Below are 21,096 nucleotides of genomic sequence, written 5' to 3' on the forward strand. Positions count from 1 at the left end.
ATACACCATATATACAATGTCAAACCAACATATTTAAACAGAGAAGAGAACCAGTTATCCAATGCCTACAAATTGCCTCATATAATATAAAACATAGGATTGCATAATACTAAGTGACCACAGTTACAATTTGCTATTCTAATGACTTTTAGCATTCAACCTAAAATAAAAAAGATAAAATGAAACTCAAAAATGTTAATGAAAGCAGATATCGCTAAATGATTTGTGATAGCCACAAATGAGGTAAAACTATAAAATAAGATTACGAGACAATAACAATAAAAGCATAAAGTTTGCCATGCAGCAGGACACAAAACATTTATAATTTGAAATTACCAGGAGTATCAAGGTCATTTTCTAAGTTAGTAAGTTCATCTCCACCTCTTACAACAAAGCCTTCAGGAATTTCCTCGTTAGTATCTATCTCAATATTATCATTTTCATCTGTAAGAACATGTAGCAATAATGTTAGCATGTTATTTATATTTTATATCCTTTGTTCAAAATACTAAAAAAGAAAGAAACCAGTATTTTAAAACTGAGTTATTAAAACTAAGGTCTGACAAAGACAAGCAAGTTAAGAAAACAGTTTCAAGTCAGTTTTTCACTGCTGGATTAACATTTATATTTTAAATTCTTATATCAAAGATGAATTATCATATCAAAGCATAACAAACATTTTGACAATTTGCCACCTATTGTCTGTGCTGTCTGAGTCACTGAACTCCTTGAGTCTTTTTATTTTAACCTATAATCTATTAAAATGGCACATAAAAATGAAGTTAACATGATGAATCATCAAATAGTATCTTGAGAACTTATTTTTAGCATTCATTGGATACTGAATAAACACTTAAGTTCTTATAGACCTGTAGCTATATTTAAAGCATTGTAAGAAGATCTGTTTTTCTACTAAGGAGTCATTATTCCCAAAACATTAAGAATAAGAGTCGAATACTAGAATACTATATTTTATTTACTTTTTTTTTTGTTTTTTGTGGTGCTGGGAATTGAACCTAGAAATTTATACATGTTAGGCAAGCACTCAACCACAGAGTTAACATCCCCAGGCCTTAATATAGTTCCACTATATAGTAGAATGTTTAGAAACAACTAAGACAGTACACCTTGGAAGAGCTAAAATTAGGACAATTATTTTAAAATATTAAATATAGAGAAATGAGGCTGTATAGCACTATTTTATACCCTTAGTAAAATGTTATAGGTTAGAAATGGAGTCTTTTCTATATTAAAATTTTCTACTATATAGAAAAAAATCTTTTCAAGGCCTAGTAATAAAATTGGTAATTTTGAATTCCACACATTTGCAGAGACATATGAACAGTCTTATTTACATATTATATGTTTGTAATATACTATGGACCTTTTGGATAGATACAGATATATAGATGTCTACATCTATATTAGTTGTTTAGCTCTGGAAGTTGAAGTATACATACATACATACATACATAGTTGTTTAGTTCTGGGAGTTATGAATATCCTTGTTATTCTCCTGCATATTTTTTCTTTTCTAGATATATTTTTATTGTAAAAATACTGTACAGAGGGGTTACAGTTACATGAGTAGGATAATGAGTACATTTCCTATCAAGCATTGTTACCTCCTCATTTGTTTTCCCCTACCATCCTTCCCTCCTAACCTCCCTCCCGCACACCCCGAAATTGTAAAGTTCATTTTCAACATAGTGTCTTGTACATCTCACTGTTACAATGGGTCAACCTGTATCCTTATTTAAGCATTTTGTTATATCCCTTCCCCTCCCCAAATTATAAAAATTATAAGTCAAATGAACCCCAAGACAGGACACAAGTGTTTTTTCTTTCTTTCTATTGTTTTTAACGTACTTATAATGTACTATGTGATTCTTTTGTTTGTACTTCCCCCATAGTATAACCCCAGTTTTCACTGTATCTGATTCAGGTGTCCTGCATCTCCCGCATATTTTTATTGGACATTTTTTGCTAATGGTGATACATTCTAAAGATTCTTTTCAAATTGAGAAGTTTCAGAATTCCTGAGCTTTGTCTTAATTCTTCAACATTTATGCTCCAAAACTGCACATTATTGATGTTTTTTGCTTCCCATGTAAATATGTACTAAGAACATTACATCATTACATGTACTTTGTAAACCATTTAGAAGAAAATAACAAATACAAAAGACTGAAATGTTCCCTGTGGGTAGTGGGACAGCAATAAAATTAGTAAGTGTTTTCACAGAAGTAGCTAAGGCATTATACATGACTTCAGTTAAGTACACCCAGCTGAGAGATCTGTTCAGATCAACTATGCTTATTATAAACATTTAACTCATTTCACAAATGTCATTTCATCAACCTCATGTTCTTCAAATAGTTTTGTTGCTTAAATGAATTATTTTCTAGGTGTTAAAAAGCTGACACAAACACTTTTTACTATTATTCTGTATTGGAGAAAATTTATTATTCATAGATTTAGGGGGTCTGGTATAATATACTTTGTTGCTATCAGTCAGTATCCACTGATTATTACTGATCATAATTAACCTAGAGCAAAAGTAGAAATCTCAATATTCATTCCTTCACTCAAGGAACTTCTACCTACAATTAGCAAAACTCTGTGTTAGATGTTGAAGCGATACCAAATTCTGCAAGACATTTATTCTTCCTGAAGGGAATACATTGAAATGATTGTAATACCACATAGGATAGGTGTTAATGGGGTAGAAACAAAGTATACAACAGATTCAAAAGGTAAAAAGATGACTCTGTGCTTGTGACCAGGAATTCTAAGAAATTAGGTCTTGAGAAGAGTACAGAATTTCAAGAGGTACAATTGAGAGAAGATCATTATAGACTTGAAAGGAGAAAGGGGTAGGTTATGTTAAGAGAATATTATAAAGTCCAATCTGGCTCAAGCATACTCAGTGGGAAATAATAGGAGGGAAGACTTGAAAGGCAAAATGTAGAAAGTCCAGAATAACAGAATGGGAAGTTTATGTTTTACTTGATAGAAATGAAGAAATGATTGTGCTGTTGCATGAGAAGCACTGTACTTTACAAGATTAAACAGTTTCCAAGCTAACTATCTTCTTGTACAGTTGTAAAGTATGTATAATTTATAAGTAGTAAAATAAATAATGAAGTTTAGATCTTTTCTAAACAAGAGGAGCTTCACTATTATCTCTGCAATATCACTCATGATTAAATTCTCATATTCTACTTAGGTGAAAGAAAAAGCAATATAGGGTCTATGCATGAGAGTGTGACATTATGCATGTGACATCATCCTTCATGTAAAATAATAACCTTATGTGCTGGACTAGAGGACAGTAGAGCTGGAGGTAGGAAATTCAGGTTGAAATTCAGGAATAACTTGGAGGCAAGAAGTATGGGGAGTCTAATCTAAGATAAAAAGAACTGAGGATAGTTATGACATGATTTAAAAGCTTATTAGATATTGGGTTATAGAGAAGGAATACTGAAAAGAGTAAGAGTGAGGCAGATATCACAACAGAATCTCCACCCTGTGTAACTAGAATGGTGGCTTCTTTCATATTCCTATGAAAAGGACTAATTAACTATGGTAATACAGTTAGATATGGGTATTTTCAGCTACCAAGAATATGTTCAAAGGTATACCTTCTTTCATTACCCATTTATACAATGCCAGGTTCTGGTATAAGGTTAAATAGATGCTATTCATTTTATTTCCAATTGATTACATTTGGGGTAATTTAATATTTATATATGTATTGCTAATCTTGGATAAAAGGATTACCATTTGGGAGGGCAAGAGTAAGAATTGATCTCCTATACAGCTCAGATCTTCTTAAGACTAGATTCCTACTTCCTTTCTATTCACTAACTTCAGTTTTACAATGAACCTTGAATTCCTTTTATCAGTTAATATTACACATTTCCCAACACACCTGTGGAAATGCTCTAAACGCATTCTAGCAGAACTAAAGTGGATGTCCATTTGTGTGCACATACATGTATACTATTAAAGATAATATCATATATGAATATGAATATAGATGAAGATATAGATATCTTTTATGGCTAACCACTGAAAATCCAGTAGGTGAGCAAGGCAGAAACTAAACTGGAGATTCATTATGTAGGTGAATCTGGTTTGTAAGTATGGCATGTATTATGTGGCCAGGAAAATGTAAAAGGAGATTAGATGTGCACTGGAATGTGAAAAATGCATTTTGGTTGGCTCTGTATAAGAGTACAAGCAAAATAGGGATCCCAACAGTGTGAATTACAGCACAGCAATAAGGCTAATCTTATACTTTATGGGTGAATAGAATACTTATAGATAAACAGAATGTCTGGTGACAACAACAACAAAAGAATATCTACAATTCTAAAGAAATAAACTAAGACTATTAATATGTACTTAGAAAAAAATCAAGATGGTCAAAAAATTCTCCATTATGGTTTTTAATATTCTTAGCAAAAGCCCCTTAAAATTCATATACTTATAGTTTGATAAGTAGCACAAAAGTTAGCACAATACTAATTGCTATTAATAGAAGTTGAAAATTGGAAGTATTGAAGGGCTTCAAGATTTTATTTTGTCTCAACAAATTCAGGTAAAACCACTTTCCATATCTGAAATAATAAGGATCAGAAAGGCCCGCAAACATTCTCAAGGACACAATGAAGGTATTTTCTTGTCAAGTGTGGTGGCTCATAGTTGTAGTCCTAACTACTTAGGAGACTAATATTGGGAGGATAATGGTTCAGGCTAGCTATGTCAAAAGGCGTGTAAAAACCCAAGTCAAACAACAAAGAGTGCTGGACATGGTGGCATATGCCTGTCATCCCAGTGATATGGGAAGTATAATAGAATCAAAGTCCAGTCAGGCATAGGTAAAAAGAAAACTCTATTTAAAAAGCAAATTAAAAATGGTCGATTTGAAATATAAACCAAAACATTGTTTTCCAGGTGCTGGTAGCTCACTCTGTAATTCTAGCTACTCAGGAGGTTGAGATCTGAGGATAGCAGTTTGAAGCCAGCCCAGGCAGGAAAGTCCATGAGACTTTTGTCTCCAGTATAGCCAAAAATGAAGCTCTGGTAACAGCACTAGTTTTAAGCAAAAAAAACAAAAAAAAAACAAACAAAAAAAACCCCGCAGGAACAATATGCAGTCCCAGTACTGACACAAAAAACAGAAACAAACAAAAAAGCCCCAACCTCCAAACCCCACATTATTTTATGTAAGTCAAAAGGAGGCAAAAATATCAGTTTAAAGTTACATGATCCCAATCTAACTCAAACTAAAGTGATAAGCTATAGAACATATACATAAAAACATAAAATAGTCACCACCTATCATGCTTGCTACTTGGGAGTGGAAAATTGGTAAAGTCACAGTTCAAGGTCAGCTCGGGCAAAATGTTCCTGAGACTTTCTCAATCAATAGCTGGGTAGAGCATATCAGTCATCCCAGTAGGAGGCTGAGATTGTGAGGATCTCAGTTCCAGGATAGGTTGAGCAAGAAATGTTTTCAAGACCCTGTCTCAACAGAAAAATCAAGACATCATGGTCTGTGTCTGTCATTCCAGGTATTGTAGAAAGAGTAAATAAAAGGATCATGTTCAGAGTGCGCTGCGCAAAAAGTGACACCCCAATCACAAAAATAACTGGGCAAAAAGGGCTCATGTGATAGAGTCCCTGCCTATCAGGCACAAAAAAATGAGTTCAAAAAAATTCCCCAATATTAAATATATAATATGAAATTATAAATATCATCTTAGAGCACGTTAGCTACTTACTTTACAAATGTAGCTATGTACCATAAACGAAAATGTAGCATTTATTTACAAAAATAAAACCATAACAAATACGCAAAGCAAAAATTCAGGCTAAAATCTGTGAACAGTATCATATATCTCAAAACAATGTAGTCAAACTTGTCAGAGATCTCTACCTAGCTTAGTAAAATAAATACAATGGACCTACAAGTTTGTTACACAACATAAACACAACAATGTCATTATCATCATTTCTAATCACTGTTGTCTTCGTCGTTGACATCATCGTTGTCGTCATCATCATCATCATCATCATCATCATCATCATAGAGGACTAAATATGTGGTAGGCAAGTGCTCCACAATTGACATATACATTTAGCTACAATTTTTTTTTTTTGGGCAGTCCTGGGCTTGAATTCAAGGTCTAGGCACTGTCCCTGAGTTTTTTGTTTTTGTTTTGTTTTGTTTGTTTAATGTTAGTACTCTACCACTTGAGACATAGCTCCATTTCTAGCATATATTGGAAATAAGAGTCTCATGAACTTTCATGCCAAAGCTGACTTTGAACCTCAGATCTCAGCCTCCTGAGTGGTTAGAATTATAGGCATGAGCCATTGGTGCCTGGCCTCGACTGGGATTGTTAAATGAGGCTATAACAAGCATATACCTACAAAATAACTACAAAAACTGGAATCTAGCACAGGTGTGATTCTCTTATTTACACAAGAATTAAGCTATATGTAGTTATAATAGGATGCAATTAGATTGCTTGAATACATAGCTATATATGACCTAACATACCTTGCATATATGTTCTGTGAACATCATAAAGCTGAAGGTGCTTCATTTCAAACTTAACAAGTTTGCTTTTCATATTGAGCCTGGTTGCTTGCTTGAGAGCAAGCGGGTTCAAGCAGTAGGTCTGCGTGATATGTCTCGAGGAAGTTGCACTCATCTATTGTATCTAGTCTTTACTATGCTCTTCTTTGTCACCCTGTACTACTGCTTCTAAAATCTTCCTATTCTAGTATGCTATCCAGGTTGGCCTCAAATTATTTCTCTCCCTTTCACATTATACCTTAGCAAAAGTTTGTAGATCTGATGGATCATACTATTCATTCTTTACTCCTGATATGTCAACCTTACAAGGGTAATTTCCACTTAGGAAACTTGTTAACACAAGTGAATTTTTTTTTTTGGTTGGTCGTGGGGCCTGAACTCTGGGCTCAGGCACTGTCCCTCAGCATTTCAGCTCAAGGCTAGTGCTCTACCACGTAAGCCACAGCACCACTTCCAGCTTTTTCTGCTTATGTGATACTGAGGAATCGAACCCAGGGCCTCATGCATGCAAGGCAAGCACTCTACCACTGAGCCACCTTCCGAGCCCCAACACAAGTGAATTTTGATTTGCTATGTAAGGGTAAGAAAAGCATAGGCAAGGGGAAAAACGCAGCCCACTTTTGTGGGTAAAGAGCAGCTATGCCCATTTATTTAAGTATCGTTTATGGATGATTCCAAGTCATGAAGCAGAGTTTTGATGTTGGGAAAGACCACATGGCTTGAAAAGTTTAAAATATTTACTCTGATCTATTCTATAGTTTGCTGATTCCTCATTTACGACTGTGGATGCTTTTGCTTAATAGGCAGATGTGTAAGTCTGATGGTTGTCTTTTAGAAAGGACTTTTATCCCTTCACTTTTCCTAAAGGACTCTCCTTACTTCCTAGTCTGAATAGCTAAGATCAGATCCAGTCTGATCCATGTTCCTTTATAAGTACAGCCCAAGATACATCACTGAGGACAAGAAATAAGTCTACTCTACTTGTTTAAAATCAACCTTAGCGCTCATTAAGAGTCTACCATATGATGTAAGGCTGATTCCAACATCCTTAAATGCTGTGTGGTATGGGGTAAATGGACCTGGGTGACTTTGTTTAGGGCTGGACATATATAAGACCAGTGAAATCATTTGGTACATGAGAGAACAGACAAATAATGTTTCTTGTTGGCTGCCCATGGTCCATCTGCTTGTGTTGCTAATTTTGCACAGACTTTAATAATATTGTAAGTATACAAATGTTCCTTAGCAGAAAAGGAAACCTGACTTTTAGGCATATCCTCATAAGATATCTGTCAAACTCTGCCCCTTCTTTATTTCACTTGACTTTCCCTCTTTTTAGTCTTGTAGTTCTTGCCATCTTGCCAGATCAAATCCTCATTTGTTTACTTTAACTTTACCTTAGTAATTGAATGATGCCTAATGCAGGTGTCCACTTTCTCCCACTCTTTGTCCCCGGTTTCCCCCTCCCCGCCATAGGACCTAGGGCTAGAACTCAGAGCCTGGGCATTGTCCTTAAGCATTTCTGCTCAAGGCTAGTGTTATACCACTTTGAGCAATAGCTGTACTTCTGGTTTTCTGGTGGTTAACTGGAGAAAAGAGTCTCATGGACTTTCTGCTTGGGCTAGCTTTGGACTTCAATCCTCAAATCTTAGCCTCCTGAGGTAGGATTATAGGCATGAGCCACTAGCACCCGGATGCTCTTATTGTATAGAAAACACACACTGGACTATAACATTGACAAAGTTTCCTTGCCTGGTCTATTCTTTATGTATCCTTGGCTAGGAGATTTCAAAGACTGTATCATTTTAATTCCTTTTTTTTTTTTTTTTTTTTTTGGGTACGGTCGTGGGGCCTGAACTCTAGGCTTGGGCGCTGTCCCTCAGCTCTTCAGCTCAAGGCTAGGGCTCTACCACAGCACCACTTCTGGCTTTTTTCTTTTTGCTTATGTGGTGCTGAGGAATTGAACCCAGGGCCTCATGCATGCAAGGCAAGCGCTCTACCACTGCCCCTCTTCCCAGCCCCTCATCATTATAATTCTTAACCTTTCAAAGTTTGACATGATTATCTGTTCAACACTGGGGGAAAACTTAAAAGAAACACTGATAAATTGCCACCCTACTCTTACTATTCTGATACTAGCTTTATGATACCATAGGAAGGTGGCATTAATAGGATTACAACAGTCTATTAGGAGGATAAAGACTGGATGGGGGTTTTCTATCATTCAGAGATATAAGGAAGCAAATATAAAGACTTCTATATTTATAAAGAGAATTTCAGGATAAAAGAAACACCTTGCTTTTAATGATAAATCAAAACAAATTACCACAGTATTATATAAATGTAGCTGTGAGTAGTTACTGAAATTGCAATAGGGTTGGGCACATGCCTAGCATATACAAGGCTTTGAGTTCAATATGGAAGGAAGGAGAGAGAAAGGGAACTTACAACAGCAATCTTAAATCAAGGAGTTGAAAAGGCAAGAGAAGGATTTAGTTAAGGTATCTACATATTGAGAAGTCCAGAGGGACAGGTACATAGCTGATTGTAAAACAAATTTATGGAATGCCATATTAGATGCCATAGGTGCTAGTTTGAGTTCTCTATGCAACAGGGGCTTTTCAAGATAATGAATCAACTAGAAATCTCATCAGTAAGTTCTAGTTTACTTTAAAGAAACTTATCATTAATCTACAAATAGATTACGTCTGTTTTAATCATGTAAAGTGTTATTCAAATCCTGAATTGTTTACTCTTCAGGATGATTTTAGAATTCTAAGATTAACTCAGGCCAAATGGCTGGCATATTTCCAAAAATAAATAGGTTTTGTACTAAAAAAAAAACCTACCTCATAGGCCTCGAGTATACTATTAAATTTTAAAAGTTCCAAATTTGCCGGGCACTGGTGGCTCACGCCTGTAATCCTAGCTACTCAGGAGGCTGAGATCTAAGGATCGCGGTTCAAAGCCAGCCTGGGCAGGAGAGACCGTGAGACTCCTATCTCCAATAAACCACTAGAAAACTGGAAGTGGTGCTGTAGCTCAAGTGGTAGAGCACTCGCCTTGAGCTGAAGAGCTGAGGGACAGCGCCCAGGCCCAGAGTTCAAGCCCCACGACCGAAAAAAAAAAAAAAAAGTTCCAAATTTAAGATGTCCAATTACAATTCTCTTTATAAATATAGTCCTTGTCCCAACAGTAAGCTTAAAATAATCTCAGCAGATAATGAAGAAAACTTTTATAGTGAAGGAAGTCAGGAGACTAAACAGAAACTGATATAGGGCTTATTCAGAATTCTGACATATTAGGCTGTAATGGCAGAATTATTACCCAACCGATTTTATAAACATCTTATTTAAAGTGAAAGTTCTGGGGCTAGGAATAGAGTGTGGACCTATTATTATGTACATGGTCTTAGATGCAACCCTAAGAACAAAGACAAGTCTTTCATATCAAAGCTCATCATCACTCATAAGTCTTATAATCTAAACATTACTTACTACTACTGCATTTACTTACTACTAAGACACTTAATGAAGTATCATGGGGTATTGCACACCAAGGCTTGTATGAGTTTTCTATTAAAGACAGTAATTTCTGGTCTGTTATAAATTAAACCAAAAGGTTGGTTTACAAACAGCAACAGTAATCTTGTGATTTACTATGGTTCCTTTAGTTTTTTTTTTTTTTTTTTTTTTTTTTTTTTTTTTTTTTGCAACATATCAATAGGTTAGCAACTTTATGTTTTTGATGTAACATACTGAAAAATCCCAAAGGTCCACTGCAGATTTCTGGGTTGTCTGTAGAATATGATACAAGATTCTTTAACTCACCTCCAGATGCCTTTGACCTTTCTTTCAACTTTTCTGCAGCCATTTCACCATAGCTGGGAAGTTCTGACATCTTCACTCCAGATCGAGCTTCTGCTATTAGCTGACGAGCTCTCTCTCTCAGCTGCCGACGTCGCTCTTCATCTTGCTGCTAAGATATATTGAACAGTTGCCAACTCAGTAATTGACAGAAATGCAATTTCATTTTCAATCTGATCATCATGATAGTAACTGGTTTACAGCATGGTGCTTGCCCCACATTATAAATAGGATGCTCTATATCAGTTGGATGTCACACCATTTTAAAAAGGCATTCTAGAATCAGATTTTTTTAAACTGACAAATTATGATAGTAAAATGCCCATTAAAAATTCAAATTAAAATATTTGGCAATATATTATTGAGGAAAACTCAGGAATTGTTAATAAGAGAATCCAACTTTACAGAAGGAAGTCACAAGACAGACTTTAAATTAATATCTTGCTTTTTAAAGAATAGAGTATAACTATTTTCTAAGAAAGGCATTGAGCACTGCTATCTTTGATAGCAGCAAATAAATTGGACAAATATAAGAACGGTATTTTTCTATGGAGCAGGAGTAGGAATAGATCAGTACATAATTCTGATTTAAAGATGAGCAATAACAATAACCCAATAGTGATATAAAATTCTTTTTTGGCTATTCCTTCTGTTACCAGATGAACAATAAAAAAAAATGATAAAAGTCTAACATAGGTTTTGAATCTACTAAACTAGAATTAAGAGATACAAATAATCAATGTGAAATTATTTTGTAAGCTTGAAAGCAAATAAAATAATTAATATGACAAAACAAAGATTGCAATAATCTGGCTCTAATATATCTTTGTAGTGTTACCCCTTAATATTTACCTCCTAACCTCACAAAACTTTGTATTTATTCACAAAAGAACGGCATGTAGTATGTAGTTTCACATACTTGTGGCTCTCAATGTTCTTTTCTTCTCCTTAACTCCTACTCACTCTTCACACACACACACACACACACACACACACACACACACACACACACACACACACACACACACACAAGCACGCGCCAGTCCTGGTCCCTTGACCTCAGGGCACAGCCCTGGAGCTGTTTTTTTCTCAAGGCTAACACTCTACCACTTGAGTCACAGCTCGACTTCTGTTTTTTTGGTGGTTAATTGAAGATAAAAGTCTCACAGACTTTCCTAGCTTCAAACCTCGATGCTCAGATCTCAGCTCCCTGAGTAGCTAGGATTCTAAGTATGAGCCACCAATGGCCAGCTTGTGATGTAATACTTGTCAAGTTAAAACTCTGTAGATGTGTACATCTGAGTAGAATTGAGATACTTTAAAGCTATGAGCTAATCTAATTTATCTTTGATTCTCTGGTCTTTAATACAAACCTTAGTAACATGCTAGATGCTACACAAATTTTAAGTATAGTACAGGGATATACTTCAGTGGTAAAGCACATATCTAACATGTGCAAAGCCCTGAGTTCAATCTGTAGCACTGTCCTCTCTAACATGTTCTGTTGATTACATACTAAAGCTAGCCCAGAGGGATTAAATGCCACTGTCATTTTTAAGAGAGTAGCAAGTTTTGACTGCATTAGAGCATGTGGTCTTGAGGATGGAACCTAGGCCCTTGTGTTTGCTAGATAACACTTTACCAAGCTCCACTTCAGCCCTTATGAAGATAACATGTAGGATGGAATACTTTAGTGTGGCTGTCTTTGGAAAATATAGATTGCTGCAGCATAGTATGAATATACATTCCCCACCAGCTATTTACTAAGAACTTTAATAATAGTAGTCCTTGCTATAATTTGTAACTATTTTGAGGGAAGCATTAACTAGCTGTTTTTTGTCATTAACTGGAATATTACTCAGCTCCCACCAGAGACACAGGGTAATTAATTGACTCTTTTCCTTTGATTACTAATTTTTAAGAGTTGTTTCAAAAGCTGTGTTACAGAAAACATGTCAGTAGCTCTTCTTTTTTTTCCTTTTTTTTTTTTTTTTGGGTCTGGTCGTGGGGCCTGAACTCTGGACCTGGGCACTATCCCTCAGCTCTTCAGCTCAAGACTAGTGCTCTACCACTTGAGCCACAGCACCACTTCCGGCTTTTTTCTTTTTGTGTATGTGGTGCTGAGGAATCGAACCCAGGGCCTCAGGTATGCAAGGCAAGCGCTCTACCACTGAGCCAACTTCCCAGCCTATAGTGGTTATTTTGAAATAGGGTCTCACTTCCTGTCCAGACTGGCCTGGATCACAGTCCTGCTGTAGGTGGGAAGCTGTTTCTGGTGAAATAGGTTCTAATGAAGTTTTTCCCAGGCTGGCCTTGAACTAAGTGCTTTTCAATCATAGCCTTTCAAATAGCTAAAATTACAGGAGTAAGCCACTGGCATCAGGCTCTTTGGAGACTAATGTGGCTTCCTAAGTAGGCTCTTTCCAATTGCCCTATGCTTATCTATCTTAAGCACTGTTGTCACATTAGTCTTTCTTACATAAACTTTTGGTTAGTCATTCCCCTAAACTTAAGGACATAAACCTTTGTTTATGTCTTACATACACACAAAGACACAGACACACATGCACGCACACACAGAGACATTCACACATACATTTAACGATCCCTCCTGCTTTAATATAAAATTAAAATACTTCACCATGTTATACAAGGTTTTTTAATGTCAACCCAGCTTTTATTTTCTTTCTACCATTACTTTTTCTCTTCTTACACAAATTAGATTATGCTTTCTTGCCTTTATGTCTTTATATTGTTCCTATCTCTCAATCTCTCCTGCACTACTTCTACTAACCAGGTCTAGTTAAAGTAACTCCCATCTCTACCCATCCCAAATCCTCCTCATTCTTCAGACCCAGTTCAAAAATTGTGGTGTCTTATCTGCCTCTTAACCAAAACTATTTTCTTCTGAACTCTTGGGACATTTTGATCAAGATCCTTATGGTTATAGGCTTTTTGAGATAAGTGTATTTTCAAGCTTGAATTTTGTTGGAGAGGACAGTGCTACAGATTGAACTCAGGGCTTTGTACATGTTAGATATATGCTTTACCACTGAAGTATATCCCTGTACTATACTTAAAATTTGTGTAGCGTCTAGCATGTTACCAAGGTTTGTATTAAAGACCAGAGAATCAAAGATAAATGAGATTAGTTCATACCTTTAAGTAGCTCAAATCTACTCAGATGTACACATCTAGAGTTTTAACTTGTCAAGTATTACACCACAAGCTGGTGGCTCATACTTATAATCCTAGCTACTCAAGGAGCTGAGATCTGAGCATTGAGGTTTGAAGCTAGGAAAGTCTGTGAGACTTTTATCTCCAATTAACCACCAAAAAACCAGAAGTCGATGATTTCCTAGGTTATAGATGATTTCCTAGGTTAGGCCAAAAAAGGGACATACCCACTTGAAATTCTTGCATTCTGGTAAAACTCAGGTGACATGCTGTGAGAAGCCCACGTCCCAACCAAGTTCAGCTTTGAATCATCATGGCCCAGATGTTAGACATATGAATAAAGAAGTTTTCAAGCCTAGGGAGGTAGCATAGTGATGAGTGCTTGTCTAGCAAGCTTACGGCTATGCTTTCAATCTCTAGCACGCCTGCTTGATACCGCTTCCCAAAAGTCCTTCAGATGATCTTAGTATCTAACCATTTTGTTTTTTGTTGCTGGTGGTGTTTTTCACATCTAGCAATTCTGAACTTTGAAGAATTTGCTAACCATTCATTCAAGTGTTTTTAGCTGAGGCCTCGGATAATATGGTATAGTGACAAAGCATCCTAACTCACAGAATCTGAGAACCTAACAAGACCTATTTCTACAGTATTAGACTTGGGATAGACTATTACATAACTGTTGTAATTGAAGCATATATTTAAGTAATATCACAAAGATTAATTTTAGTTGCAAGGGCAAAACTTAAAGAAACATGACAAATAAAAAAGCAAGCAAACAACTAAACAAATCCAGGAGAATACTTGTAACAATTGACCTAGTCACTTTAAGAAATTTGTTAAGAAAGCAAACAACTAACTAATCATCTCCACTATTATCACCACCACTACCACTACTTAACAACTAGATGCAATATACTATCCTAAATACATAACTGATCTGGACAAACAAGCTCTATAAGGTACTTCTGAGTCAATTAGAGAATCTGAAGATGATCACACAGCAGTAACGTCACTATCTTTTGATAAAAAATATATACACATAAATATATGCACTGAAAGAGTTGGAAGAACTACACAAAATTTTCCTGATGGAGATTTCTGAGTGTCAAAATCTGATTTTTTACTTATTTACTTTTTGGTGCCAGTCCTAAGGCTTGAACTCAGGGCCTGGGTGCTATCCCTGAGATGTTTTGTTCAAGGTTAGGACCCTACTACTTGAAGCATAGCTCTACTTTCAGCTTTTTGGTAATTAACTGGAGATGAATCTCACAGATGTTCCTGCTCAGGCTGACTTTCCAACATGATCCTCAGATCTCAGCCTTCTGAATAGCCAGGATTTTCACATGAGAGCCCCTGGTGCTAGGCTAAAAGTGATACTATGTATAAATAAATATATACTTATATATTATATAATTTATTTATTATATTTATCATTTTCACTTTTAACTTTCTATAATACGAACATACTTCAGTCTCATAAATTAAAATTATTTTGATACATGAATCTTGGAGAAGAAAAGAAAGAAAAGGGGTATGGATTTTGGAAAAGACAAAAGTGTTGGAAAGAGAAGTTTATTTGTAGGTAGAAGAGTAGTTTGTAGAGGAGAGTGTAAGACTCAGGGTATAAAAAAATTAAATGATCTCATTTAATTCTCACAATCTTCCTTCTATGTCTCCCTCCCTCCAGTATTTCAAACCCTAAGAATCCAGAGCTAGAACTGATGTCATAACCAAGAGTTTTAGCCCATGTCTGATGCCATGGCTCTTGCTCTTAACTACCAAACTATTTGATCCCCAAAGCACCAATTACATGACCAATTGAGGAAATTGAGCTTTTGCTAAACTTTCATCTTTCAAACTTAAGAAAAGTTAAGAGCACTAATAAAAATCATTATTTGATATGCCTTAGGCAAATAGATTTAAGTGAATTTTACTGTATGAATAAATTCCAACTCTTTTAGAGTTGGAATTTGGTGGTTCAAACTAAGTTATTTTAACTGAGTTAAATGATTCTACCTTTATAAATATGAAATGGGAACCTAATTTTATTCCACAAGCCCCCCCCCCTTCCCAACTCAATTCTGCAAATGTTGCTGAGAGCTTACCAAGAGTGCAATTTAAAGCAGGCAGTCATTAATAAAACTAACTCTAAAATACTAATTACAGACACTTTATCCATTTCCATGTAAATTGTTTGTTTGTACTTATTTACCCATCATTGTTCCCCTTACAATAGAAAAAATGCAAATGAACAAATCAGAATTCAGCTCTAATGGGACTTTCTGTTTATAACCATTAGCCCAGAGGTGTGCTGTAATTCAATTCTCAAGTAGCAAGATTTAGCCTCATTAACAGACTGCAAGGGGCAGGTTACAACTCATAAAACCCTACAGTAAACAAAGTTTATGGACACAGCACAAAATCTTGAGCCTGATTGACAGAATACTAGTTCCCTATCAGATTGCCTTAATTTACTTTTCTACTAATGTCCTAACACCACAGAGACAATTTTGCTTGGGCCTAGAGCTCTCCCCGGGGATGGCATATCTACATTGTTTGTTTTCTTACCCTTTAACTTCCCTCAAGACAAAGAACTGAAAAATAAAAGTTAATTGTTAAAAGTCATCATGGAGGGCTATAGAGGATGCAGCTAGATGGTAAGAGTGCTTGTTTAGCTTTCACAAGGCCTTAGGATCGATCCCTAACACTTGAAGGGGAAAAAAGTCATGAAGGAAAAGCTTGTACTTATACCAATTAAACTGATTATAATCTGCTTAATTGATATCACTAATTTCCAATTTATTAATCTCTGGATTTATTCTAAGTAAAATAATTTCATTTTAATTTGTATACACAGGCTCCATCAAAAGTCATTTTGTTAGGTCAGTGGTTGTGCTCAGTGGCAGAAGGCTTCTCTAGCATGAATAAGACACTGCGCAAGATCCCCAGGAACACACACACACACACACACACACACACACACACACACACACACACACACACACACACACACACACACACACACACACACACACACACACACACACACACACACACACACACACCAGTTTGTATAATAGTATTTAAATATCCATGCATCTTATTATTTTTGCAACAAAAGTCACATTGTCTATGTTCAAGGAAAACATGACTAGAACAGCAACAATGATCATTTTATTTTAGTATAGTATTCAACACAATTTTCCCAAAAGTGTGGTTAATATTTTTGACAATGATAATTTGCCTAAACCTATCTAAGTAGAGAACTGTGTTTTAATATCTGTTCTGATCATTCTAAAGTCAAAAGAATGAAGAAAGCCAGGCCTAAAGAAACATAGATCCCATGGTTTCCCTTATTTGTAATAACTAGTATATGTCTGAGACAAGCAGAAAAGGTCAGTTAAGTTGATGTTAGGTGAAATGAACCCCAAGATAAGTATTCAAATGTTTTTTCTTTCACACGATTATTTCTAACATATTTATAAGATGATTTCTTTGTTGCTTTGTATGTCCCTCCCCCCACAGTATAACCCCTGTTTTCAATGTATTTGATGTTAGTATAATTTGTGGAGGGGAAGGGCAAAAACAAATCATTTAAAAATAGGGATACAGGTGGCCCCATTGCAACAATGAGATGTACAAGTCCTTATGTCAAAAAACAAAGTTTATAACTTTGACCAGGGGTAGGGGTGGGTGGGAGTTGGGAAGGGATGGGAAAGGGGAGACAAAAGGAGGAGGTAACAATGCTTGATAAGAAATGTACGCATTATCTTGCCCATGTATCGTAACCCCTCTGTATGGTATTTTCACAATTAAAAAAAATGAAAAAAAATTGATCTTAAAAAAAATAAAGTCAAAAGAAGACTGACACATTGCTATAATTAAACCATAGTTTTACTAGGAGTGCTGACAAAAAATAAGGTTTATTTTTTGCTGGCAGCTTATTTGAAAACATTCAAGTTTAAGTAAGCTTAAATATATTTTTGATTTAAAAAAATGGCTCTATGCCATTTTTGAGTTGGTGGTATAAGGTATGAACTGGTGGCTCATACCTGTAATCTTAGCTACTTCAGGAGGCTGTGTTATGGAGGATGGAGGTTTGAAGCCAGCCCAGGCAGAAAAGTCTGAGGTAGCATCTCCAAAATATCCAGAAAAAAGCTTGGCTGGAGTTATTCTTTTTAGTAGAGTACCAGCTATGAGCAAACATGCCAAGTGAGACCATGAGGCACTGAATTCAAGTCCCCAAAGTGGCAAAAAAAAAAAAAAAAGAATTACTCTGATGACATTTACCTTTTTCTATACAGTGTTATTTAGGATAATCAGCTTTCTTAACACAGATGCACTCTTGGTAGGATTTGATGGTAGCTGTGTTTTGGAAAACGGCTTCCTTTCCATGACCATCTTTAAAGGTAAAACAAACTTTTGAGAAAATACTGGTCTGTATTTTCATAAAGGTATGTGTTCTGTTCACAATTTAGTGAGACAGTTATTGATATCTAAAACTTGATAGAAATTGAATCTCAAATATACCACCCAAGGTCATACATCTTATAAATGGCAGAGTCAGAAATAAATTCAGTATGCACTGTTCTTATCCACTACAAAACTGGTGTTCAGTGAATTTGTTTTTAAGGCCCTAATGTTTAGTAATTATATCTATGAGTTTTTTTTTACATATACTTGTGCTATACAAATCAGTTTAATTTCCCCTTTGTGCTACTGAATAGAAATAATGAAAAACTAATTTATATTCTTTTGAAACTTAGGTTTCCAACCTTGAATCATAAGCCTTTAAGAAAAGTGTAAAACGTAGCACATTTAAGCTTTGTTTTCTCTTTTCTAGCATCTTCAGGATAAGGCAAATGCTCTGCTATGGTTCAAAATAAAATCCATATTTCAATACACTGGAAATATTCAAATAGAGAAGATGGATCAGAACGAACCATTCTGGACACACCCACACCTGAAAAATATTTAGCCCTCATATGTCTTCAAGTTACTATTTTCCTTATCATTCTGAAATGGTCTACAATCTGCTATAGATAGATGCACTAGCAAAACTTGACAATTTAAGGACAAACTCTTCAAGAATAAGTAATGTAATTCCTTGTTTCCTTTCCATAAAAATGTATTGGTATGCAATTTTTATATTTCACAGTTCACCGACATCTAGGCAAGCTTTCTTCCACTGCTTCAATGGTGCTACTTTTAATTTTATCCTCCTTAGTCGTAGTAATTAAAGTGATCAGCAGTGGCATCCCAGCGGCTTTGACACAGCTACAACCCCCTAGCAGACTTTTGCTTTTAAGGGGAAGGGGAAGAAAAAGAACTAGAGTTTCATTTCACAGAGAACAAGAAATTCAAGCTTCTCCAATCTTCAACTTTATTCAATTGTTCTTTCAGCAGCCTTTGGATCTTAAGAAGCAAATAAAAATGGCTGCCATGGGGGGTCCTTTTTATACTTGCCGCAAATGTCACCAACTGACATTAGCCAAAAAAATGATGCAACGGATTTGCAAAAGTGAATTAGAACATAAGAACCTGTCAGTATAGCTGCTGAGATCATTACCCACCCAATGGTGCCTTTCATAACATTAGGTATTTTTACTCATTCAGTTGAAAAATAGATTGAGAAGTCTACCATATACTATACACTTTCATGAAACTTTAACAAAATTTAAAAAATGCTATGTCAGATAATATAGTTTATATCCTTAGTATTTATAAAATAGATTAGAACAGATCAAAGCACTCTATTTGCACCAACAAACCCTTAACAATACAATATCCTGTACTTGTGATGTGTTCAGTGCTTCATACAGTCTAACTATCTTCCTAACTGGATTATAACTAATTGGACTAAATAAATTTTAATCTATCTAAATGTTTTTAAAAGTTTTATTTGGCACTACTAATATTTCACAGGATGCTATTCTCAAATGGTCCTTGGAATTCCTGAATTTCATAGTAAACTAAGAAAATTACTTGACTACCACTCTTTCTTTCATTATTAGATGGGAAGCAAGGGTCTGTTATTAGGCATTGAGAATGGATAAAAAAGAAGAAAAAAATTCTGTGCTTGTTCAGAGGCAGGGATTACACCAAAGTTTACCTAGCCAATTACTACAAAAACAAAATAAAATAAATAAAATTACAAGATCTTTAGGGGTTTAGGTAGGCTAGCTAATATTTTTTACCACCAACTTGATCAGTTCTTAACCGAATAAATAGGATTTAGGATGAAACACAAACTGTTTAGCAGATCTTTTCAATCCATTTCAAACTTTTCTTATGCTGGCTTATAATATACGCAGACATGCTTATAAATGGTCACACCTGCTCATTTCTCTGGGGGATGGCCTGATCTCTGTTTCTCTAACAAAGAAAGAAAGAAAAAAAAATTAGCCTTTCTTGTTGCAAAACAGAGTGGAAAGTCAAAATCTTTCTCAAGTTTGCCCCATCTGGTCAGATTAAATCTTTGATCGACCCTGGGGATTACATTTATTTTTGTAGTAAGTACTAAATTTTGGATGTTTAAAATACACAGGCAAAATAGTAAACAGAATGTGAATTAAAGTTTGAGATATATTTTGATAAATGAGTAGAAAACATGTAAAAGATTAATTAAAAAAACAGCTACAATTCTATCATTAGCATAAAACTGAGTACATCATATTCTAGATCTTTATGTATGTCCTTATTTGAAGATAACAACAAATATTATTCTCAATTATAAATTTTTTTCTGAGTATTATGCCATGCTATACAAATAAAGAATTCTGAACATGAAAGAGTATGATCAAATTAATGTTGTGAAACAAGATTTTCCTTTAAAAGTATCTAGAAGCAAACTGGGACAGAAAGTTTTATATTATAAATAAGTAATCATTTTCTTTCACATCGCTAACTAATATTTAAGACTTTCAAGTAGTTATTATATTTCTCTATAATAATTATTTTAGGATTATAAAAGCAATTATTTGTGTTTTTGAAAACTTCAAATTGCATTAGCAGAACTAATGGAAATGGTTTGGGCCTCCAAAAAAGAGGACCCTTTGATAATTTAATTCCTCTTTTCTTTGTGAAACTGATAACTTCTTAGTTTAAAAAAATTATAAGGAAAAAAGAAGAATGGCTGACTAAGTAAGTATCACCTTGTGTTACATCCAAGGCCTCTTGCTGGTTGTCTGGCTGCTCTTTTGTAGGCAAAAAGGAGCTGAACGCTCTCTGGCTCCTTAGATCTGGCCCAACAAATGCACTGCCAGTCATGCACATGGATCTAGCTTAAAACCCAGTGTGAGCCTAAAAGAAGCCAGTCAGACTGGCACCTACTCATGCAGAAGGAGATAGATTTGTCATGACAGGCTGATTATTCAATGTAAAGAAACAGTTTAGCTTTTCTAATCTGGTACAAATACATCTTTCTCTGCAAAAAAGTAA

General features: G+C 35.2%; 1 protein-coding gene across 1 annotated transcript in view; it reads right to left on the bottom strand.

Moving 5' to 3' along the window:
- Positions 1-336: 336 nt before the first annotated feature.
- The window catches only part of LOC138835934 (EH domain-binding protein 1-like), a gene marked incomplete at its 3' end in the record, with an annotated part of 252,863 nt that continues 232,103 nt past the window's right edge, over positions 337-21,096 (bottom strand). The window contains exons 16-17 of the mRNA XM_070034500.1: positions 10,444-10,588; positions 337-444 (exon numbers count right to left, since the gene is read on the bottom strand). Of these exons, the coding sequence (XP_069890601.1) occupies positions 337-444; positions 10,444-10,588 (253 nt within the window). The remainder of the gene's footprint in view (positions 445-10,443; positions 10,589-21,096) is intronic.

The sequence above is a fragment of the Dipodomys merriami genome, unplaced genomic scaffold (assembly GCF_024711535.1).
Source record: "Dipodomys merriami isolate MVZ:Mamm:240054 unplaced genomic scaffold, mDipMer1.0.p SCAF_242, whole genome shotgun sequence".
Classification (NCBI taxonomy): domain Eukaryota; kingdom Metazoa; phylum Chordata; class Mammalia; order Rodentia; family Heteromyidae; genus Dipodomys; species Dipodomys merriami.